Here is a 21,448-nt window from a genome sequence, read left to right as displayed (position 1 = left end):
ACAGGTTGTTAAGCATCTGTCCTTAAATTGTAGAGGAAAGGCAGTTAAACATGTAAACACATGAGTCAATAATTCACCTATAAAAGTAATCAAACCTCCTCACTTTAGTGAGTGTGCAGAGTAGTTAACAGCTGTAAGATACATCTTGGCACTTGAAAATTTGGTGGGGTAGTCTGATGGTTTTGCTTTTGTTTTACAAAATAGATTAAGATGATCAGTCTTCAGAAAATAGAATGAGGAAGGTGAAAACAATGTGTTGCTTTCTGTTTTAGCATTAATAATAATGTTTTAACAAAACCCCAAACCCTCTAGGTTGAAAAACTTAATTATTTTGGCTTTGTGTGTATAACTAAGCTAATAACTGCTTTATTTGTCTCCTCATTTTTATTCCTGTGAAGGTCCTACTGTGATTCAGCAGATAGATACAGATGACTCAGAAATGCTGTTATCTCAGACTGCAGACAGTAAAATACAGAAAAAAAAAATGAGCTGGGTATCTGGCTCATCTAACAACATACAGACTAAAAACCCAGCAACATCAGACGTTTTCCCTTTTATGGATCACTGGAATACTCAGATTCAGAAAGTTTCTCTCAGACAAATAATTTCCGAAGAAATAGCTATTCAGGAGAAACAGGATCTGGTATGAATAGCACCATTTTTAATACAATTTAAGTTTATTACTGTTAATGAACCAGAGTATGTCTTATCTGGTGACTCATCTTTGTGCTGCTGATTCCAGCCTAAGTGCCTGAGACAAATGCATGCCAACTGGGATTGTTGATTACCCTGATACAGGAGTTTGCTTGTGGTAGATGTTTCCCTTTTAAAAATTCTCATTTTAAAATGTAACATTTTGGCTGTTTCACAAACAGATCATGGCGTGTTTCACTCTCCAGGTTAGCATTTGGGTTTGGTTGAATTCTTTTTCTGATTACTCACCTAAAACCAAAGATCAGTGTGAATTCTCACATTTACTGGTAAAGCAATATCAAAACCAGTTCTTAATTGTTCTTAATTGGCTCTCTGCCTTGTTTGCTTAGAAGTGGATTGGATTGATTTTAATATTTTTTAAAAGGAGAACCCACAACATTCCTAACAGATGAGACATTAAAAGAAGTACCTGAGGTTAACCTCAAACAGGTTTCTATAGCCACTTGTCAGAAGAAAGTAATTTGTAAAAGATTTTTGGTAATTCTGTATCTTACACACAGTTTCCATACCCTGGCTGGTTGCCCTGTCTGTAATATGCCCTCTACTGCCGGCAGTTGCTTGGAACAGGCCTTCTAGTTTGTTACTGTCTGATTAGTAGCTGTCCTTAAAAAAGAGGAGCTTTGTTTCTACTGTTATAGGAAGTTGGATAGATTAGCCTGTCACTTGAAAGAATGGTTTGTGGATTCTTTCTTTGAACTGCTTACTGATAATAGCAACTGTGGGTTACTGATAATAACAACTGTGATGCTCACAGCTTTGTTTACAATTTGAATTTGTGGAGCTTGGCTTTGTTCTGTTTGTATTTTTTTATTTATTTATTTTTTTAATCTGAGTGCTGGAATGATCAGTCTCATTTATTCTGGGCTGTAATTATGGTTTTCTTCTCAGCATGACTTCACAATATGAGCATTTATTACAATACAGCCTCAGATACACCAACAAATTTGTTTACGCTGTTTAATAATAAGATGTTGTTTCAACCTCAGGCTTTCAGTATAGCGTAGAGAAGTGGACTTTGTGCAAGCTTAGCATTGCACTAAATAGACTAGCAGGGAAAGCATTCCAAAATTTAAATTCCTCCTAAAAAGTCCTCCTTTTGCTTTGTCCATTATGAGGGAGCTCCACTTCAAATGACTGCAGAGTACTGTACAATATAACACAATATAATACAACATACAGTACAGTGTAATACATATACTGTACAGTATAATACAACTCACCTGTCCCTGCTTTAATCTAATCAAGTCAGTGTGACAGCTGGTATTGGTGTGTTGTCTTTGCTGTGGGTGCATACTGAGTAGATACTTTTTGAAATCTTAACAAATAACAGTGAAATTAGATTGGCTCCTCTATTACTGTATTTTGTTCTAATCAAGAACTTTTAATATTTTTTCTTTGTCTTCTGGGTAGAATCGTGTTCCTTGTATGGCTAGAAAAGACTGTGCTGCTAAACTAAAGGAGAAGCAACTTTTTGAGATGTTTCCAACTATTAGTCAAGATTTTTTAATGGATATCTTCAAGGACAATAAGTAAGAAATCTTTTAAGTTCTTTGTAAAAATGGTATTTGGTAACGCTCTGTATTGCACAGTTACTGTCTTAAATATTAGGAGTTAAGATATTGTTAGAGAATGGCTTTTTCCAAACTAGCAGACTTTTGTGGATCCACATAAGAGCAAAACTAGCTTTTGTAAAAAGCAAAAAGCACATAAAAACTCTATGTCTAGGCTTGTTTCTTTTATGGGAGAGTAAACAGTTTCTTTCCTTGGGAGAAGAATGTCTCTGGGGGTTGACCTCTGACTGAATGTCAGTGGAACTGCATATTTGCTGTGGAGCTGAGGTTTAAATCAAGTGCGAGGAATTAGTGGAGGTGGTAATAGTGGGTTCACAGGAAATGGCATCTGCCCAAGGAAAAACTACCATCACCTGATGTTAGCTGTAAATACTCTTCTGGTTGCTACAGCAGCTCTGAAGAAATGAACCATTTCTCAATCTCTCTCTGACGACATTCTCTCTTCTGCATTATATTTCTGGGGTATGTGGGTACCTTCTTAAATCCAAATTCATGAGGACTGAATTTTTTTCAAGAGGGACTTCTTTTTTTCATCCTTGGCCAATTGAATGTCTTTACATATGGGTTTGCATGCACACTTGTCAGTCTTTCTGCTTCTTCATGTTGTTACCAAAACCTTTCCTCGTGGAATGTTTAAAGTATGCCCTTCATACATTTCTGTAGCTCAAACATTTCACCATCTCTTCTTTTTCACATTCTAAATTCCCTTCATAATGTTGACCTTCCAAAAATCTGTCTTTACTTTTGATCAGTCTTTTTGTCTGCTTAATAAACAGCAGGAAGAATGAAGAAGAATGAGGGCTTATTAGAAATCTGGTGGCTACTAATGTCCTGTTCTCATTTCATTAATAACAAAGCTTGACTGGAAATACAAGGATTTCCCTGCTTTAATGGTTTCAGAAAACTGAACTAGTTTTAAACTACTTTGTACTTACTGTCCCTGACCAGAGAAGATTTAAGATGAAGTAACTTACCTGGGCCAAAAGCAGTGTTTACTTCTAAACTAATGTCTGTTTGATTAAGGTAGGGTGCAATTTACTTTAGTATTTCATTGTTCTTTAGATACTCAAGTGCCCCATAATTACAGTTCAGTCAACCAAGGCTGCATGTGTGTTGGTGCCAGTAATACAGTACAGTGAGCCTTCAAGTCTTTTTGTAGTAAGGTGGAAAATTCCATTCCAATGCTTTATTTCCATTGTAATCTATTTCTGTAACAATATCAAGGTTTGTAATATGTATTTTAATAAATGTAGAAGTTATTCATAGATTTGTAAAGTCACAGATTTTACTTATCCTTCACAGCTACTCTTTAGACCAAACCGAACAGTTTCTGAACTGTGTTCTGGAGGCAGATCCTGTAAAAACAGTTATAGCTCAAGAAAGTGTTCAGCAAAGTGAAATGGTTTCATCCTGCAGTGCTGCAAAGAACTGGGAGAAGAAGGTATTTTTGTTTGTTTGTTGGTTTTGTTTGTTTTTTTTTTAAATAGTAGTTACAGACATACCCAAATCTGTGTTATTGAAAACACCCTACAGTGCATACTTAGCTTTGACATTGTGAATTCCTACAGGCAAAAAAAAGTAAGGAAGAGGATGAACCTTTGAGTGAAATACTTCAAAAAATTGAGTATCCACAATATGATGATTTAAGAGCAGAAGCTTTTTGTCACCAGCAAAAGAGACAGGAGTGTTTGAAAAAGGCTGGGGAGGCCCATTGCATTGGTATGAAGTCTGTAGCAGCATTTTACGCTCATCAGGTAAATGTAAACATTGTGCTTTTTTTCCTGAATTTGTGGAGGTACTTAAATACTGAATTGGAAGTTACAAGAAAAGCATTGTGCCTACTAGAGTTGATAAATTTGCTCAATTACTGTTTCCTATGTAAGTGTTGTATTGAGAATCACCGTACAAGTAAACTGTCTTTCACTAGTAATGATACTAATACAGGAAGCTGATGTAAGCAAATTCAGTGCAAGATCTTTTGAAAGATGGTATTTAATGCTTAGTCATACGTACTTGTTTGCTCATAGGTCGCATTCCCACATCCAAATACTTGCAAGCACCAAGATTTTGTCCATGTGGTCTGGCCATGTTCATTCACTTGTGACATGGACTGCAACTAAAAGCAGTTTTCAAATCCTTCGTATGTCCCTTGGGTTCCTCTTTATTGGTGATGAACTATTTTAGAAGTCTTATGTACTTTTTAGGAGTATTAAAAGGACAGGTATTAAAAGTAAGACAGGTATTAAGATGTGATCTTTTGCCTCAGAATCTTGCTTACTTCATCCTTTGTAGATCCTGGTCAAGATTGGGCCTGCTGTCTTTGCTTCTTCATTCAATCTTTACAGCTACAGTCTGTCTTGGGTCGGGATAAACAAGGTGTGGTATGCCATGGATTTGGCCATCCATCTAGTTTTAGAATGTAGATCTACTGCTGATCAGTCTTATGTGCTCTGGCCTTGGAGCACAGGCTCTCTGGTATTGATTCAAGCAGATTTCTTGGTATATACCACTTTGATTACCGTTAGTCGTTGTTGATCACATTTATTGTAAGTATCAACTGTTCTTATAAATCATAGAATCATAGCATACCAGGTTGGAGGGGACCTCAAGGATCATCCGGTCCTACCTTTCTAGACAAAGCATGACCTAGACTAGATGTTCAGGCACCCTGTCGAGCCAAATCTTTATCCAACACTGGGGAATCTCTGCTTTTAAACACTGACAGGCTTGGGACACGAAATGTGTTCCCTACATTGGTTTCTTGGTGCCTTCACGTGAGACCATTGATTCACACCACTCTTTAAAAAAATCTGTTACAAATATCTTTTCTCTGATGTAATAGCATATAAGAAATCGTTAAGAAGTCACATTATAGAAGAATTTAACTAGGAGTTGCATTATGATAGAACAAAAATGGAATAATGGAATCACTTCAATTTGCTTATTATTTTAAAAAAGCTTTCATGCAATTGGTATACCATCACTCTAAATGTTTAGATTGTCACTATGTATGTAGGAAATACTGATTATTGGTCTTTATAAAGAACACTTTATGCTCTTGGTTCATAAATTCTTGAAGTTTGGAAATATTTTAAATGAAGGTCTTCATAATTTTAAATAGACATCTATGTCCTGTCTTTTGTTCTTAGGCATAACAAGTACAGTGGGGAAATGTATTACATGTTTTCTTTCAGGTAATAGAAAGGCACACTAAGCTACCTTTATTAATGAATGATACTTGATGCTTGGTGGTATTAGCCTATCTTGGGAATCCTCTGCAAGCATGAGTTATGGGGCTGATGTCTGTAATGTAATACATGTCAGATGATCCATTTTAAGAACAGGCTGTCACTTCCATTCTCTTGGGTCCTTTTCAGTCCAATACCTGGAGTCAAGTCTTCCATTCCTTTTCAGATTGTGCTTACAGATCTTTGAAGACATAATTTGGTGCTTCAGTCTCTCAGATATTACCAGTGTAAGGTTCAGAGGAAATATTTGTTACTTCACTGTGTAATGTGAATAGCCCTGTACTGCTCCTTGGCACTAATTCCAACAGGGACTGTATTGACCTTGTCAGTCATAAAAGATTTGTCAAAAATGTATGGATAGGTAATAAGCAACTCTTTAAAAAGAAAGAAAGAAAATCAACCTCAGAGTGTTTGCCTTTGGCTTGTTTGACTTTTTTTTTTTAGGGAATGCTTTGAGAAGAATTAACCTCAACTACTACGCTCAGCAGTTTTTTCCTGAGTTGTTGGACATTTTCTCTGACATTGCTTCACTAAATTTTTAGCAAAATATTCACAGAAAGAAAAAGTCTGTGGTTAAGATAATAAATCTGAAAATCAGCATGGAATGTAACTTTTTAGCTTTTGTAAAGACTTTACGGTTTTGTGCCTTTTCTGGCTTGTTTTTCTCCTTGTAAGGCTTTTGTTGTGCCAGCTTTGACTAGTTTCTTAAGGACAGATTTCATGAAATCTCCTTGTGAGTAGGTCTCACTGAGCCTCTTCTACAAGTTCTGTTGGGATTGTAAATTTTGCTGCTTCAAACTGTGAGCTAAAAGCACCCTGCCAGTACTATCATTTTGAAACAAACCAGCAGTGTGGAGCTTAGATTATGTCTCGGCATGTAATAGTTGCTGTGCTTATGAATAAAGGGTCGCCTTCATGAGCAGAAGATGAAAGAAGCCAACCATGCAGCTGCTGTGCAAATCTTTGAGAAAGTAAATACTTCCTTGCTGCCTATGAATGTGTTGGATCTGCATGGTCTCCATGTGGATGAAGCAGTGAATCAGTTGTCCAGAGTGCTGCAGGAAAAAAGTGAAGGTAGGATTAAGCTAATATTTCTTGCCCCCTACAAGTTGTTATTCTCCTCATTTTCTGCTAAGAAATTATGATATATGGCATGGAATTGTTGGTTGGTTTGGTTGGTTTTTCTTTTGACATGGCAATGATGCATTTTCCTCTCTGTCTTGCTTTGCACCACCTTCCCCAACTTCACATTGCTTTATCAGAACTACGTTGCTTTTTTAATCTTTAAAGAAAAATCATTATGTTGGAATTCCAACCACAATGATTACATTGTCTTCAGCTTTTTCATGAAAGTGTCTGATTTGAGCTATTTGTCAGTAACTTCCCTCTCAGTTTGCCAGCAGGATCTCTTGAGATCAGAATCCTACTGCTCCCATAAATGCCATTTTCTGCAGTTTTGATTGAGGGCTTGCCTTTTCTCCTGGTGGAGTGTTCAAGTACTTCATGAGTGTTCTTGCTGTAGAGAGATATGTTTTCTACATTATTACTTTACCCTATAAATTTAAGCACACTGGAAATGCTTCTATAAGAAATATTTCTTACGCAAGGTACCACTGCACAAACTTAATTTTTTGGAAACAGCTACTCCACACAGCAGGAGCAAAAGTGTTCAGTAGGGCCTTTGATAATCCTTTTCTTCCAGTATACATCAGAGACTTAAATTGCATTATCTTGTGCTGTTCCTAAAATGACGTTTGTACGTTTGTATACTTTTAAGTTGTAACCTAATGCTTTTTAGAGCTAAATTTCTTGAGCTGCACTTGCATCAGGAGTCCTGAAATAATAGTAGGGGCTCTCTGTTCAGTCAACTGAACTTAAGTCACTTCAATTTAAAAAAAGTTCAGTGTGAATACATGGGAAAGGGATCAATGCCAGGTCAGCAGAATTAACAGTAAGCTAATGTAAAACCCAAATAATGTTGAGAGAGGGCATTTGGGGAAAGACTTCATGTGAACTGGTAATCTTGAGCTGTCAAATCTTGGCTTGTGAGAATTCAGTTTAATTTCTGTTTTTCCTCTTTTTCAAAGTGTTAATCTAGACTGCTGTGATCTCTGAGAAAGGAGCAGTTTCTTTTCTATCAGGGCTAGATGCCCTAATAAATCTCATGTGATATGTTGATATATTGATCCACGTGTCACAGCATAGCAGAAGTTAGTCCAAATAAATGTGACTTAAATGGGTGGATTTATATTTTCCTCCTCCTTCCTTTATCCAACAAAATGTTATTTCTTTACTCACATTATTTTTAGATAAAACATGAAACAGTAGGGAGAAGTGTCACTTAAAAAGTAACTAAGTTACATCCACTTCTTTTAATTTTGCAATTTTAATTTAGATCACAGGATATAAATTCCAAGTGAGGATCAGATGACAGAAAGAGTAAAGCTGCTATGAAATTAGAAGGATTTTGTGATTATCACAACATGTATATTGCAAGCAACCTAGACTTAAAAAGCTTGACTATGCTTTTTCAGAGTATCTTTTTCAGAAGAGGGGGAAAATGGCTATGTTTATGTAAAAGAGACACAGCCAGCATGGGAAAGCAAGGTTCTAAATCACCAGTGAGAGTTTTCAGAAGAGTGGATGGAAAGATCGTACTGAATGCCAAGTCTCTGCTCAGGGAAAATCTTAACCGTTACAATCCCTGCTGTAACAGAGTACCAGCAGACTGGTGGTAAACCGTATCTCTGTGTTATCACGGGAAGAGGAAGCCATAGTCAGGGAGGAGTTGCTCGCATCAGACCAGCAGCTATGAGATACCTCACGAGCCACAACTTCAGGTGAGTTTAGATTTGTGTTACTGATATATTTTTTTTCTTAGCCCACGTTTAACTAACTGAAAATTGAAGTTAATTTTAGAATACTGATAAACTACTAAACAGATCAAGGTAGGTCTGCTGTTTCAGATTAAAGTAGGTCTGCTGTTCATTAATCCAGTCCAAATGTGTGACATAATGCCATTTTATACACTTCACCTGTGAAATGTTAGATCCTTTCCTCTGAGATAGATGAAAACACTGTGAATTAAATTTATCTAACATAGTTTAATTATATATTTCCATTCAGTTGTTAATCCTGATTTTTATTGGTCTCCAATACCTGCTTTAGTGCTTAGCTTCTTATGTGGGACAGCAATTTAACAAGTCTGGGTTGGCAGCAGTGTGCTTGCTGCTTTTTCTTGATAGGAATGTGTGAAGGTGACTAATGCTGGGACTCAGAAACAGCAAAGACTTCCCTTCTGATTTCCTTCTTGCTTTCTATGGAAGACAAGGGAGAAAATCTGTCTTGAATTAGGGAATCTAAGGGAAGCGGGAAAAGAGGAGCAGAATTAATGTAACCAAGAATATTGGCCAGCCAATTTTTTTCCTTAAATCTTCTTCTTAGTTCCTGCTATTCCCAGCTTTTCACCTCTCCAGCTCCTGTAAAATCCTTGACTGTCACATCCAGAGGACATGATTCTGATTTCTTGACTCTCACCTGCATGCATACTTGACCGAGAGAACTTTACCACTTCCCATATGTTTGATGAGGGCTGAAGGAGGTGGCATTGCACATAGCTTTCATGTTGAAGCTTCATCTTTTCTTGTTTACAGGTTCACTGAAATAAAACCAGGCTGCCTGAAAGTCATGCTGAATTGAAGGATTGTCGAGAAGAGGAATACAGAAACTGAGGTGCTGGATCACAGCTAAAAACTTTTTGAACAACCGCAATAGTATTTTGTAATCTGTTTTAAAGGATGATATTTTATTAGAAATGGTCTCAATTTACAGCAAGTGTTTTTGTCAGCGTGTTTCCAAGAAATTTTTTGTGTGGAATGGGTGCTTTTTTGAACCTGCAAAAAGAAGACACAGGATTTGGAGTCTCAGAAATGCAGATTAAGAATTCTCCTGAGCAGTATATGATGTTTTAAAGGGAAGTTAAGGTACAATTTTTAAATATAACTGTCTTCTCAGTATACCCAGGCTGTGTCGTCTGACCCTCACACATTTTAACTGCTGTAGATTCTATACTTTTACAACATAGTACTTTACATGAAGTTATTTTGTGATTCAGAGCTTTGTGCTAAACCCTTGAGAAGAGCACGGGGGAGATGGGAACAGGGCAACTACTGATATTTCAAATCCAGTTACAGCTGAGTGCTAAATATTTCCAGGTTTATTCAAAAGTCTCATGACTTTTTAGTGATGGGTTGACCAGTTCTGTTGTCCTTTTTCCATTTTAAACTTCTCCAGATACTGATGGATGTTGCATATAAAGAACTGTGCATTAAGACCAGCTGGGAGTTTGGTAATTTTGCAGACTTACTGTGATCTATTAAATGGAAAAGTACAACACTGTAGTTCAATCTCTACTTACCCATAGCTAATACTGTAATTTTACAGTATTTATGCAGGAGATGTCCTTAACTTTTTTCAACATCTACTGGGCTAAAACCATATTTTCCTTTATGGTTTTTTAAGTGGAGCAAATTGAGTACTGTTTCACTTTACAGGTGTCTAATAGTGACGTGTCTTCATTCTGTGTGTATTTAATTTGGTGATTTCCTTGTAGAAAATATGATTGTCTGTGAGACATTTTAAATGTATTTTTAACATCAAAGTGAATGCTAATACTACAGTAGTAATTGCCTAACCAGAAAGTCTGGGAATACAAAAGTTATTCTATTGGTGGTGGTGTTGCATCAGCATCTAGAAATACCTGTGTAAAAAAGCAAAACAACAGAAAACCCCAAACACTCCCCCCCATTTAAATATAAACATCAGTATTGTGGCAAGTGTTTCCAGTAAGCAATCAAAAACTTTTTAAGTAGAAATATCTTCTAGCATGCATTACTGTTTTTATTTGTCTTTGCCTCTTGAAAGGCATACAGATTATTGTTGTAAGGCTTTTTCAGAAACAGGTATGGGTTGCGTATTAGAAGCAGTATTAATAGGTTAAGGATTAAGGGGAGGGTTTATTCATTTAAAACCACTTTTGCAATAATCTTTATCCAGGAACTACATGCATACAGAATTTGTGTATAAATCCATGTATGTGTGCAAGTTCTGCCATTTGTGTGCATGAGGAGTAATAAGCAAGGAGCTTCTGTGCACGGAAATAGGTTTCACTTGAAAATGTGTCTGTGTAAGTTGCTGACAAACTGAAACATATGTTTCCTAAATATCTGTATTTACTGTAATATATACACAGTGAATGCAACATACACAATACAATAATCTTTTCATGGTGACTTCAAGTGGAAGAATTGGTTGAATAATATTTAATCAAAGGGACTTTTACTGGAATAATAGTCATAATATTTTTTGAGGTACTTAGTCCGTCTGAATCATGTCCTTTCTCTTTTTTCTTTCTCTCTGGGCTGATCATGTAACTGGTAGGTAAAATACAAAAAAAGTCTGTGCTCCACAAACAGCATTAGCAGAGCCATTTCTTCCATGGCACGAACTCCTGTGTATTGAAGCCCATGCTCCACCCTCTGTGACAGTGCCTAAATGGACTGAGGTGTCACTTAGGCACTTGGACTTGAGACAGCAGTTCAGACTACAAGCAAATCCAGGGGTTCAGTTGCTAGAATTGCCTCAGAGAACTTAGGATCTTTCTTTTGGACCAAGGAACTTCCTTCTGCTCCTGAACAGGTTTTCCTTGGTGCTGCTGTTTATACCGAATGGAGATTCAGCTTTCTGGGGCAAGTCTTTAAAGTGGAGTCCCTACTGTTTGGCTTGGGTGGCTGAGTTGCCCAGCCAGTGTGTGCTCAGAAGTGTTGTGTGTTGAGCTGCTGGATGCCCAAGCCCTACAGTGATGTGGTTGTAAACAGGGAAGTGGCAACACTTCCGTCTGGTTTGAGAGTGGCTCTGGTTCACTCAGCATATTCACACCTTTCCTGACATGGGCAAAGACAGCTTAGATTGCAGTTCAAAGGACAAGCAGAAAGAGTTGTTGTCTTGCCCATCTGTTCATAATCTAGTTGTTGACAAGTTTACCAAAGGTGAGAAACAGCTTTTTACCTGCTTCTGCTTTAGCAAAGGGACGTGATTGAGTTTGACTCTCACTTTCCCGGAAGAGTCACCACTTCCTGAGCCTCTTCCAAAGTCATTACTGCAAGATAAAAATCAAGGGGACAAAAGAGAGTAAAGACTAAAAATTGTATAAACTTGTAGTCTGGAAGAGGATTAGAACTCTCCAGAAAAGGAGGTTCAGTGTACTTCCATATTACTTTTTCATCTTTTAGACCTATTTGGATAAATGCATAAAAATTATCGGGGCAAAACCTCAGCTACACCAATTACTAGGAGGGTTTTTCTCCAGTCTGTCAAAGTCAGCAGAGGAGTACATAGTTTAAGAGCAATTTGGAGTGCTTCTTGCTCTCCTTCTCTCCATTGTCCTTTTGAATACAGGTTGGGGTTCACTAAGGTACTCTGAATACCCTGTGTGGTTATAGATTGATTATTCACCTGTTAAAAGTTGTGTGATCACAGGCTGAACTTTAATGGAATATGATGATTTAAATTCATTAACATGGGCACTGACTGAAGTGATCAACTATTGAAATTAGTGACAGAGGCTTTATCAGCTTCGGCAACTCAGAGTGTCATTGCAGTTCCAGCTCGGAGGAAATATAATAAGCTCAGCCTTTTTCTTCCATATGATCTTGAGCATGTGCTTAGAAGCTGTGCTGAGCTGGATACACAATGGAGCAGAAGATCAGTGCACAGAGAGAAAGAAAGAAAGACTTTTATTAGTAAGGATCTCCATGCCTTCAGCCAAACTGTCCAGAAAAAAAAACCACTGGACTCCTTGTGTTTGACTGTTTTATAATGTACAGTGGATGAATTATATCAAATATAATTGTTTCAAAATGGTATTTCAAAGTAGGTTACGTTTTAGAACTTTCAGCCTTTCTGATGTCTTTTGCAATTACATCAGTGAGAATCCTGAGGTATTGTGTAAATTCTGTATCATCTTATACTTTTAATTGAAATAGCACTTAACAGTATTGCCACCAGCACTCTGAAATAACGTGTGACTGTTAAAATACCTATTTTGTGTACCACTTTTTATCCTGTTCTTCAACAGCATGTGGTCGTGATGACTGGTAGCTTTTAATACATGATTTTGGATTCTTTTTTGCAAAACATTTTAACCTTTATCCCAATTTTTCATTTAGGAAATGTATCTTTTTGTGTATATATATATATATATAAACACACAAAATTTTTAATATTGTGCTAGCATTGATGAATCATCTTACAGTGAATTAAAAAACAAAGACCCAGAGGTGCAATGAAGAAAGTTGTTCTCCTGAGTAATGTGTTTAAAAATACGTTGACTGTGAAAGTAGTGGGGCAAAAATTGTTTAAAAAAAAAATATTTCAAGATACCTTGACAATACTTTAATGACTTCTGCTTTTAAAGGTATGTGATACAATTGTATTTAAACTTCATGTTTTTGTAGGCCTGTTGAAGGACACCTCAGGCAAAGTTTAACAGGCATTTTTTGGTGGCTGTTGGAAACCATTGTGACCTGGGAATTCCCGTTTAAACAATGTCCAGATGCTCTAGTCAAAACCTAGAACATCACTAGAACTAGAACATCTGGAACATTACCATTGTGGGTATGTGGAATGTCAGTGAAAATCTTGCAGGCTTAGCAGAACATGTACTCTTAAGGTTTTACTTGAGGAGGTGAAAAATAACCACATCGTTACTTAATCTTGCCACAAAATGTGGTGGGTAGACAAGAAAAGAATTTAGTTGCTGATAATGGCAAAGAGGGATCATCATAAATGTAATATGAGAAATTATACGTAGACTGTATGTTACTGATGCTTATGCCTTCAAATGCAATTCACATTTCTAGAACAATATTGTGCTCTTTGTGAAGCCAGGGAGAGGACAGAGTATGAGCACTGTAACAAAGAAGAGTTGGTTGACTTACCACAATTCCGAAGTACCATGTTCTCTTAGAAAAGCTCACACAAAGCCCAGTGTTCTTGTTATTTTGGCTAAATAAACTCTGCAGAAGATTAAATGACTATATGTGAATATGCATGTGAAAACACCTAGTATTGCAGCTACCAGTTGTAAAAGCTCTTAGGACCAGTACCTTGGAAAGATACAAATGTCTATTTTTAAATTAAAATTAAAAAATGCTTTTTTTATTTGTATAAAGTTGTAATTTTGCTGTTAACTGTAACTTTCATTTTTTACTGAAATACAGTTTTGTAATTTGCATTTAAAATTTCTAATGTGAAAAGGATTTACAAAATCTAGTTTAATAAAGGATTTTTGCCACAAGTATAGCCTTCTGTCTTTCCTTGGAAGACTACATTTCAGCTTGTGACAAATTTTGTCAAATAGTAGTCTTGGAGTTCTGCATGAAAGCCACTTGCCGTGACTTCAGTTTACCATCTGTAGGGAGATGAAGCAACCATCTGCGGGCGTAAAGAGGAACAGATTTGTGGCCTGATTTTAAGTGTTGTGAGTGGGTGCTGAATGCTCACATTACTGAAAATGAGGGTCATGGTTTCAGATTTTTTTGGCCTGAAGATGCTGAAGAGATGCTGTTCAGGTCTAGCTTATCTTGTGGGAGAGTGAGGGAGGGGTATGTGTCAAGGGGAGGGGGAGGTATGGCCACTGTCCAAGAGGAGAGTTTGCGGGAAGGAAGTGTTCTGGATAGACCTCATTTAGCAAGACCCTATAGGTCAGGGGCAGTGATAGGTAGCTCCTTAGGAAGCACCATTGCTGTATCATTGTGGATTCAGAGCTAGTAAGCCTGGCTTTTTTCACAAGCCTGCTCTGTACAGATCAAGTGAGCTTTTTGTGTGTCATGTTCCTGGAAGTGTGTGGAAAGACATACGAGAGCAAAGTGCTGGCTATACTCAAGCCTGTTTTATTAGCTGAGGTTGAGGACAACTGGCTTAGACCTGAGTTAACTCCTGCAGGGTCATTCCTATGGCTTCACTGCCTTGTAGCTTGAATAGACTGCATTTGCACAGCAAAGCTCTAACTGATAAGCTGTTCAAGAGAGCAGGGAAAGCAGGTTTGGGGAACACGTGAAAGTTTAGCAGATGCTGGCCTAAATCTGAGGTGGCTGATTCTGAGCTACAGCTACTAGACCACAGAATTGGCAAATGTCTGGTTGGTTGTGTGCTCCTTACTTACTCCTTAGGACTCCCTGCTCTGTCAGCATGGCTCAAGGTCCATCTTGGGGTTCAGTCTCTCAAATTGTCATGTTTTAAAATGGAGGTACTGCTAATGGAGTTGCTTTCTTTGTGGAGGCAGGACAGCTGTTCATCGTGGAGACCCAGCTTTGCTCCTGTCCTTGCTATCACTGTTCATCCTGAGTCACCAGCTTCTGTTGCAGTCTATGCCCTTACTTCTCTTCTGTGCTGAGCTAGCTCTGAGGTTCTTTCTGCTTGCAGCTGGGAGCTTGCTCTGGCACTGAGGATTTCTGAGAGCCCTTCTCCCTATTTAAAAGTGGGAAATGGAGTGTTTTAGTCTGTCCTTACTTAGCAAAATGATTTGAACTTTAAGGCTGAAAGTTGAAGTGTGGTAAAATAAAAATATGGCCTGAGGCAAACAGAAAATTTCAGCCCAGATCATTAAACTATAATTAAACAGTGTGTCCATTGGTGGAACGCATTGGGTAGCTCAACAATAGGTGGTGCCCTTGCCAATGGCATCGAGTGATGGTGGCAACAGCTTTCAGCCTGCCAGTATCACAGCTGTTGTTTCTCTGTATGACATGTACTGAAGGATGTTATTACACATCACGTGCTGTTCGTTTCTTCCGCGTAGGGAGAATACTGTATTCGGAGTATTGTTCTGGTGACTTCTTTTTTGTTCTTTACAGATGGGTGTGGTAGAGTTTGTTTTCAAAATCTACTTACTTCTGTGTGCTAAAGACGGGGAAGACAAGCTTGTTTTTGCACTCGGATTTGAAGACGATAACGTTGGGGTTTCTTGTTTAGCTAAGCTGGTTTGCTTTTTGCAATTTAGTTGTCTGGATGCATGGATGAATCAGTCTGTTTGGAGACTGACACAAAGATGTGCTGTTTGATGAAGTCCTGTCCCACTGTGGGTGTTGGTGGTGGCACAGTGTCTTCTTGAAAACCCTCGTGGAGAAGGACCCTCTTGATGTTGCTTGACTTTATGCATCACAGGACCTGGCTGGGCTAGCAATGGCTTCACAGTAGTTGCCATCATTCATTTTGCAGGATAGGTCAGGAGATAAATTTCCCTTCTTCCAATAGCCTGGGAGGCTTCTACACAGATGTGGGACATGCCATCTTTTGAGGATTAGCTCAAAGAGCTATTCCCATAAACGGGGCCCATGTTTGTCCTGAATGACAGTTAGGAGCTTTGGAGGATCCGCAAGTCTTTACTACCCCTGGGCCAGTCTACCCTGTGTCCCTGAGTGCTGGAGAGCTGAATGAGGTCTGCAGCCTTTCTCTCTCAGTGAAAAACACATCAGGAAGATGGTGAGGAAACCAATGAGGCACAGAGGTACTCTGTAAGCTGTAAGAATCTTAGAGGGAAGCTCTATGGAAGCATGTGGATGGGCCACATCTGAGGGGCACAATGCCAGGCACAGGCACAGGCCCTGAACGAGCTGTGGGGAGAGCTGGCTAATGGATCCAGATCAGTACCAGGGAAGTGCTGTGATGAAGAAAGGCCTATTACACCATGACTGTAATGAGCTTTATGCTGGAGGGTGGGTGGTGGCATGGAGTAGGGGCATGCCAGTGAATGGAGAGGATGGCAAACACCAGAAGGGATCTGCAAAAGCTGGCAGGGGAGGGTGTGGTGTGGCGCATGGGCAGTGCATAGGTATCTGGGGACCCTGAGGCGCTGCAGGACCGTGTCGTAAGGTAACACGCACAGATGGGGCACTATTGCTGGGGTAGCCTATTCCATCAGCTCCAGCAGAGCAGTGCTGGTACATCTAAACCAGCATCTCCAAGCTGACTGTCACTGGGATGTGCCATTCAGAGGTCTTGCTCTGGTAGGGCTCAACATCCTGTGAGCGACTTGTTTTGTACCGTGTTCAGGTTTTGGGGTTTCTTTTAGCTTTATGTAGCTTTCATATTTTAAGAATGCTACAGATCTTTGTCTTGATAGAGACAAAAAATGTGTTGCAGACTTTGGGGGTGGGATGGGAGGACTTGCAGGTTTGGTAGCTTTTTGGCAAAAAACTGTGGCTTTTGACACCCATTCTATGATGGACTTTTAGGCAATCCCTACTGCTTCATGGTTTGAAAAATCAGCCATGTATCCCCAGTGCCATCAGCATTCTCCATGGCCTGAGCCCACTGTGCTGTCATGCTGTGTGATCTTCAACTCAAGCTGTGGAAACAGAAAGGGCTGAGGGGGAGCACAGGATGAAAGCCACCATCTTGCTTTCCTCCCACTTACTCTAAGCTGGTTTGTGCCCTCTGTCATGGCGCTGGGTTTAAAACTAGATTTGTGTACTCCCTGTGAGTAGGAAATGCTTTATCATGTAGCACAGGAGACATCTTACATGACTTGGGGAGCGCTAAAATAATAGTGTAAATAGTATAAGTAATAGCATAAATAGTAAAATAATATAAATAGTAAAATAATAAAATAGTAAATAAAAATATAAATAGTAAAATAATAGTATACATAGTAAATTCTTATATGTGATCAGGTTGTGGTATCTGTAACTTTGGGCAGTAGGACATTGCACTGTGGCATGCTGCTATGAGAACTGCTCTTTCTACAAGCTTGGTAAGCAGCTGTATGGATCATTATTATTTTTGTGTTACACTGAGAAACAGGACCCTCCTTCTTACACACCTATGGCTGGTTATTCACAGGGGACTGGAGGGCAAGCAATGGAAATCCTCTGCCTGCCCCACACATTTGATTGACTTGGCCTGTAAATGGAGGAATGGTAGTCTTGCCAAGCCATGCTGTGGGAGCTCTGTGTAACAGTGTTTGCTCTGGTAGCTAACTCACAAGGTGTTGCCTTGGATTCCCACCTCTAAGTCAGGGTAAAAACAGTCTTCTTCACCTGTGCGTCCTTGCCTTTCCACGTTATCCCCTTTTACTGTCTTGCAGTGCCACACAGGCAAGCCATGGGTGACCGGAAGTTTCAGCTTTTCAGTGTTTATCAAGATAGCGATGTAAAGTTTGTATCTATCTTGATACACTTCAGGGGGAACAGAATGTCCCGGGAGGGATGATGTACCCTGGCTGGCAGGGGGGCTTTCCCCAGAGAGTGCTTTGGGAGCAATTCAGGGCATCTACGCAAGGCTCCAGCTCTGAGCCTTCTTCTGGGGAAACATTTCCATGTTCGTGGAGCAGAAATGATCATCTGGCTGGTGAAGCGGGGAGCCTGAGACTGCGTGGTGTGACTACCCCCATCTTCAGAGTGGGAGGAAGTGGGAAAAACACATTCGAAATAAAACCCCCTGCTGCCTCCACCTTGCTGGTTTTCCCCGGAGGAGCTCCGACGGCTCCTGCTGGGGCAGGAGGCCCGGTCTGTGCTGGCGTGTGTTTCCTAGCAAGGGAACCCTGCGGCAGGGCAGCGCCGTGGGACTGGAGGTGCAGGGGGTGACCGGGAGCTGTGTGCTGGCTGCTGACCTTGCTCTTGTTAAGCTGCCCCAAGCGCGGTGTGCTGGGGCGCAGCGCCACCGCCGTGGCGGCACCTGGGGGGGCTGGTGGCAGGGAAGGGGGAGCCGCTGGCCGGGGCTGGTAAGAAAAGCTGCTTCCTCCAGCGCTCCCCTGCTGTGACAGAGCTCAGCTCTGCCCTCTCGGGCAGGACGAGAGGAGGAACCAGAGATTCCTCAGCGCTTCTGGCCGGTCTCTGTCAGCTCTTCCTGACGGGGACAGCAGTGTCCGGAGCACCCTGGGCAAGGCCTGGGTGAGTGCGGGAAGCTGACCCGGCCCTGAAGCCATGGAGTAGCCTCGTGTTGGATGTGAGTTCACAGAGAAAACCACCGCAGCCTTCTGCACAGTCTCAGCAAAGCCGCTGGGATTATTTCTGCATTAAATCCAGATGGGGAAGGAAGTGTGAACGGCCCCGGGGACAGAGAGCATTGCAAAACTCAGACAATCTACAGAAAAAGATGTGTTCTTGCACGCTGTGTGTGTGGAAGTGTTTGCCACCGGGACACGGTTGCCCTCAAAGCCCGGGGCTGCTGCGTGGGGCCTGCCCACCCCTGCCTGGACCCCTCTTCAGCTGCCCCGCAGCCCTGTCACCTCATCCCCACCGCAGGCAGCCTGCCTGTGGCTCCTGCCCTCTCCCTGCCAGCCCCGGGGCTGCATGGCCGCTCTGACCTCCTCGGGGAAAGTATCTCCTAAGAGCTCCAGCAAACAACGGTGAGCAAAAGCAGAAGGAGCCTTGTTCCCTCAGTAGGGTGGATGGGTATTTTGAGAACTGGTACCTGCTTTGGGGGAAAACGATTGACTTTATTCTCAGTGGTGTGATGCTAGATTGTCTCAGAACGACAGACAGGGATGTTAAGTAACCCTCAGCGCGGTCACTAAGCATGCTTCCCTTTCAAGAAAAGGGAAGTAGGTTTTTGTATTGCTCTGGAAGAAAATACTTCCCATACAATGTCCTGACCGCCAGCTCTGCACTGGCGTCACAGGAGGAATAGCTCTAGGAAGTGAGCACACCGGTTTCTGCTTATCAGTATCAAGAAAGAAATACATGTAAATGTTGTCAAACAGCATACACTGCTGGCTTTCTCCAAATCAATCCAAGCCAGTGGTCCAAGCACTGGCCTGATCTCAAGAGGAGTACCCCAGAGAAATAGCAAACCAGTAACACATACACAGCAGGAGAATTAAAAAAAGGTAGTGAAGAATCATTCTGGAGTTTAGACTGCAGAAAGCTGTGGTTTCAGAAAGTGGGGAAATCTCAGCCTGGCTTGTCTGCACAAGTGCATGGGTTTCATGTAAATAGCAGAGCTATATCAGTCTTGAAAAGAAGCTGGATAAAGGTCACACCCAAATCTTAGCACCAAACCAATAATTTGCACAACCCGGGATTCTCTTTTGGGCCTGAGAGGTCTGTGCTTCTCAGGCGTGCCCAGAAACTGGGTGGCTCAGGGCCAAATCCCACAGAGCAGGGGTAGTTGAAGGGCTGCTCTGTGGCCACTTGAAGCATAGGGCCAGCCTGTCACTGAAGGCAGCTCCATTTCTGTGTTGCAGGGGGTCAGATCTGCTTTTGCAGGGCAGGTCCTTGACCAGCTCTACCTGCTAAGTATGCTGGTGATGCCCAGGCTGTGGCTGTCCCATGCTGCCCCTCTGCCTCCCAATGGCCCTTGCATGGCCTTGCTGGAGATATTTGACTCGCCACCCTCTGAAGATCCTATTCCTGCCCACACAATGGGCTGGGAACCCACCTCGTGCTAGGTTTTGAATTCTGTTTCATCACCACATGCTTCACTTTGTGCCACTGCAGTACCAAAACTGAGGGTACTGCCACTGCATTAGCCTGCTGAAGAACCAGAGCCTAAATTCATCCAGGCAATGTAATTAATAGTGTGAGAGTTTTATCCATGTAGGAACTGCTTGTGAAATGGCATTTTCATTTCCACTTTCAGATTAGTTCTCTGGCAATGACTAATGATGCACAAGTTGCTGTGCCCACTCTACTTGAGAGACTTTAGCAATGTTCTTTGTTGCGTTACGAGGAAGCCTTCCTTCCTCTGAGGTAACTGTTCCTGGGAAGGGAGTGCTTTCAGCCCCAAGTTGAAATGTGTCCTGGCAACCTACCTGATTTTCCCTGTCCAGTAAAGTCTTTTGAGGATCTCCCTCAGCAGAGGGAAAGCAAACAGCCACATCCCGGTTTTCCCAACACACAGCTGGCATCTTAACCACATTTTTCCTGCCTCCCTTTGAAAATATTAGCAAAAAAGAATTAGGCTCATTCTTCTACAAAATAAACACACTTCTTGTGTGATGTTCATATTTCTGCTGCATGGTCTAGACATTAGCAACAATTAGCTTTATTTTGTCTTAATATAATGATTATCTAGTACAGGAGAAAGGCTTGTACGGCTAAATACAATGGATATCAAGAATGTCATGATTTACTTCCTGAGCAGTGTGCATACCATACTATTTGGGCCAGACCAAAATCAGAGCTGAGTGAACCTGGGAATAAAAAGGAAATCAGGCAGGGGGGACAGGAATAGCTTCCTTCCTTGATCTTAATCCCTTCCTAACGTCAGCAGCCTGCTGGTTTCTCTGAATGAGACAGAAATCAGTGGATTAAGAGACAAATTGACCTTTAATTGTAAACTGGGATATGACTTTACATGACAGAGCAATGGATAATGTTATTTTACATAATTGGTCATAAACCCTTAGTTACTTGAGGTTTAATACTTATTTTTTGCTGTCGACTTTATTTTCAATGCAAAAATAATTTGCAGCCCTCCATTCCACCCCATGAATATTTCCCCAACAAAGTATTTGTTTCTGAAAGTCCCAGATAATGACTCATACTGAGTTAAAAAAAAGGAGAAGCAACATCTTTTTAAAAGTATTAACAATATTCTCTCACAGGCAGATGTTCCCCTTCACTGCACAGCATGAAGAGGGGAAAAGGAGCAGAAAAACTGCAGTAAGAAAGGGGGAAAAAATGCAAAGATCAACAGAAACTTGTGAGGCTGCAATATTACACCTAACTTTGGAATTTCCTACATGTTGTGCAGACAGTGTGGAGTTGAGGAGTTGAGGGTCTCTTTGTGGAGTTCCAGGTCATGAGGAAGTGAAGTCATGGAGCAAGTGCATGAAGCATGTGCATCCCTAAGAAAGGTCCCAGATTTTTATTTAAAAAAAAAACAAAAAAAAATGGAAGAAGCAAAAATAAA

At 40.6% G+C, this 21,448-nt stretch overlaps 1 protein-coding gene across 1 annotated transcript in view; it reads left to right on the top strand.

Moving 5' to 3' along the window:
* N4BP2 (NEDD4 binding protein 2) overlaps window positions 1–10,684 on the top strand; it is a 33,732-nt gene extending 23,048 nt beyond the window's left edge. The window contains exons 12-18 of the mRNA XM_057407559.1: window positions 399–643; window positions 2,125–2,243; window positions 3,588–3,726; window positions 3,854–4,039; window positions 6,439–6,607; window positions 8,250–8,373; window positions 9,187–10,684. Coding sequence (XP_057263542.1) covers window positions 399–643; window positions 2,125–2,243; window positions 3,588–3,726; window positions 3,854–4,039; window positions 6,439–6,607; window positions 8,250–8,373; window positions 9,187–9,232 — 1,028 coding nt within the window. The 3' untranslated portion in view covers window positions 9,233–10,684. The remainder of the gene's footprint in view (window positions 1–398; window positions 644–2,124; window positions 2,244–3,587; window positions 3,727–3,853; window positions 4,040–6,438; window positions 6,608–8,249; window positions 8,374–9,186) is intronic.
* The last annotated feature ends 10,764 nt before the right edge of the window (window positions 10,685–21,448 follow it).

The sequence above is a fragment of the Pezoporus wallicus genome, unplaced genomic scaffold (genome assembly GCF_028554395.1).
Source record: "Pezoporus wallicus isolate ANWC-B61680 ecotype Strahan unplaced genomic scaffold, APGP_CSIRO_Pwel_v1 contig_2492, whole genome shotgun sequence".
Classification (NCBI taxonomy): Eukaryota; Metazoa; Chordata; class Aves; order Psittaciformes; family Psittacidae; genus Pezoporus; species Pezoporus wallicus.
This window is presented reverse-complemented; position numbering and strand designations above follow the sequence as displayed.